The sequence below is a fragment of the Gadus macrocephalus genome, chromosome 22 (assembly GCF_031168955.1).
Source record: "Gadus macrocephalus chromosome 22, ASM3116895v1".
Taxonomy (NCBI): domain Eukaryota; kingdom Metazoa; phylum Chordata; class Actinopteri; order Gadiformes; family Gadidae; genus Gadus; species Gadus macrocephalus.
This window is the reverse complement of record NC_082403.1, coordinates 17,638,328-17,640,827: the sequence shown is the minus strand read 5'-3', so window position 1 is coordinate 17,640,827 and position 2,500 is coordinate 17,638,328. Positions and strand designations below refer to the sequence as shown.

Genomic DNA, 2,500 nt, shown 5'->3' with positions numbered 1-2,500 from the left:
GTGTACTCGTTTGCTTGTGTGTCTGTGTGTTTGTGTGCGTGTACATGTGTGTGTGTTTGTGTGTGCAAGTGTGTGTGCGTGTGTGTGTATGTATGTGTGTGTGTGTGTGTGTGTGTGTGTGTGTGTGTGTGTGTTTGCATGTGCATGTGTGTGTGTCTGCGTGTGTGCGTGTGCTCGTGTGTGTGTGTGTGTGTGTGTGTGTGTGTGTGTGTGTGTGTGTGTGTGTGTGTGTGTGTGTGTGTGTGTGTGTGTTTGTGCGTGTGTGTGTGTGCATGTGGTTGTGTGTGTGTCCGTGTTTAAGCTGATATACAGACCGGAACCGATTTTAATTTAGTTTGCTGTCAGGATTTGTTGCATGAGTTGATATAAGAGCTTTATCCATGTACACCATATCTACATAGCAAACTGGTTCATAAGAAATGCTCAGTGAAAAATAAATTAAACGAGATAGGAAAAGGATTTAGCAACCTGTAACTTGTAGTAAGCTTATATTAACACTGGGGATGACAAATTAACACGTTCATTTCGATTAATTAATCCCAGAAAAAATAATGTGTTAAAAAAATCTTGCTTCTATAGTGCCCTTTGACCCGGTGCGTCTATTGCGTTGAAACTAAATGGAGGCAGACGAGAAGACGCTGCTCGGCCCCCGTGAACGGAAAGAAACAACAACTCCCAGACGGCACTGTAGACAGGAAGACAGTTATCTGCAATCTCGATAGCAAGTAATTTTCCTATCACCAGAGTTCATCAACCCTTAAATATCACCTCAACGCAAAACATTTGGTAGCAAGCTCGCAGGTACGAGCTGCCACAGCCCCTGAAGCTGGCGCTAGAAGCCATACTCGTCCAGGCGTTCAAGTGAGTGAGATGGAAATGTTATTAATTTGTTCTTAAAATGCACCGTATGTTACTGAAAGACATGTTTTAAACAAAAAAGACATTGAACTTTAAAGTCTATTATGTCTATTATTCATTGAATCACTCATATGCCATAATTTACTTTAAATAAATTATTTTGAAATACTTTCTCGGAAAAATGTAAGTATGCGATTAATTTAGATTAATTAATCACAGAGCCTGTAATCAATTAGATAGACAGCCCTAATTAACACACATTGACTGCCTCCTAGGCTGGATTTTGCACATGCAATAACTGTTGAAAAACATATTTTGGTTTGGTATTTTTCATGCCATGGTCATCAGGTAAAAGTGTTGCTGTGTGAGCTTGCTTGGAGAAGCTTACCTTCAGTTCTCTGTCCTCATCGCCGCTGCACAATGTGTTCAGGGACACTTTGAAAGACTTCCACACCGGACTCAGATTGTTCATCACTGTCTGCATTCCCACAGGCACACACACACACACACACACACACACACACACACACACACACACACACACACACACACACACACACACACACACACACACACACACACACACACAGAAACACAAACACACACAGAAACACACACACACAGAAACACAAACACACACAGAAACACACACACACACACACACACACACACACACACACACACACACACACACACACACACACACACACACACACACACACACACACACACACACACACACACACACACACACACACTTAAACAACTTTATTTAACAACAAGCATATGCAAAGAAGGAGGTAGGTCAAATGTATGTGTGTGAGTGTGTCTGTGAGCTCTTTTAAAGAAGATGACTCAGACCTCCAGTGGAATCATCCCAGACTCGGGCGATGAGAGTGAAACCATCGGAACCGTTCCCCCAGCTGCACTAAAACCTCCCATACCTATGTCGTTTGACGAATACACTGTTTATGTTCCCATTCTTCTGCCACTAGAGACAATTTTGCCTGTGCCAAAATGTAAATTAGCACTTTATTCTTTGTGACAACATTGATAACGTATGTGTAACAAACCTTCATGGAGATTCACCGGCTTTTTCTCCTCAATCTCCTAAAACCTCAGTACTGAACCAAATTACATTGATTCAAAAAGGCAGACAGGCTATTGCTGACGTTAAATGCCTGTTTTCGTGTGTTTGTGTGTTGTCCTAAATACCTCTGTTCGGTGTACAAGCGAACCAGTCCCATCATCGTTTATTCTGAAGATCTCTAGAAAGGGGTCCGATTTGCTGAAGAAATCCTTGAGAGGAAACAACACACAAACACACAAGCCCAAAAAAAAACCCACACACACACACACACACACACACACACACACACACACACACACACACACAACACACACACACACACACACACACACACACACACACACACACACACACACACACACATAAGAAACCGAAACCAGATCGGTTGGCTTTATTCAGCGTAAATCCTTCAAAAAGTAAAGAATAGCAGAATTGTTGACTCCGTTCCCTTCCTTGTTTCCCCCAGTCCTCCTCTGCCCTCCCTCCTGTCTCTCCTCCTCTGCCCCCCCTCCTGTCTCTCCTCCTCTGCCCCCCCTCCTGTCTCTCCTCTTA

At 43.0% G+C, this 2,500-nt stretch overlaps 1 protein-coding gene across 1 annotated transcript in view; it reads right to left on the bottom strand.

The window, feature by feature from the left end:
• The window catches only part of cpne4b (copine IVb), a 24,363-nt gene that overhangs the window by 15,194 nt on the left and 6,669 nt on the right, over positions 1 to 2,500 (bottom strand). The window contains exons 5-6 of the mRNA XM_060043435.1: positions 2,074 to 2,157; positions 1,247 to 1,336 (exon numbers count right to left, since the gene is read on the bottom strand). Coding sequence (XP_059899418.1) covers positions 1,247 to 1,336; positions 2,074 to 2,157 — 174 coding nt within the window. The remainder of the gene's footprint in view (positions 1 to 1,246; positions 1,337 to 2,073; positions 2,158 to 2,500) is intronic.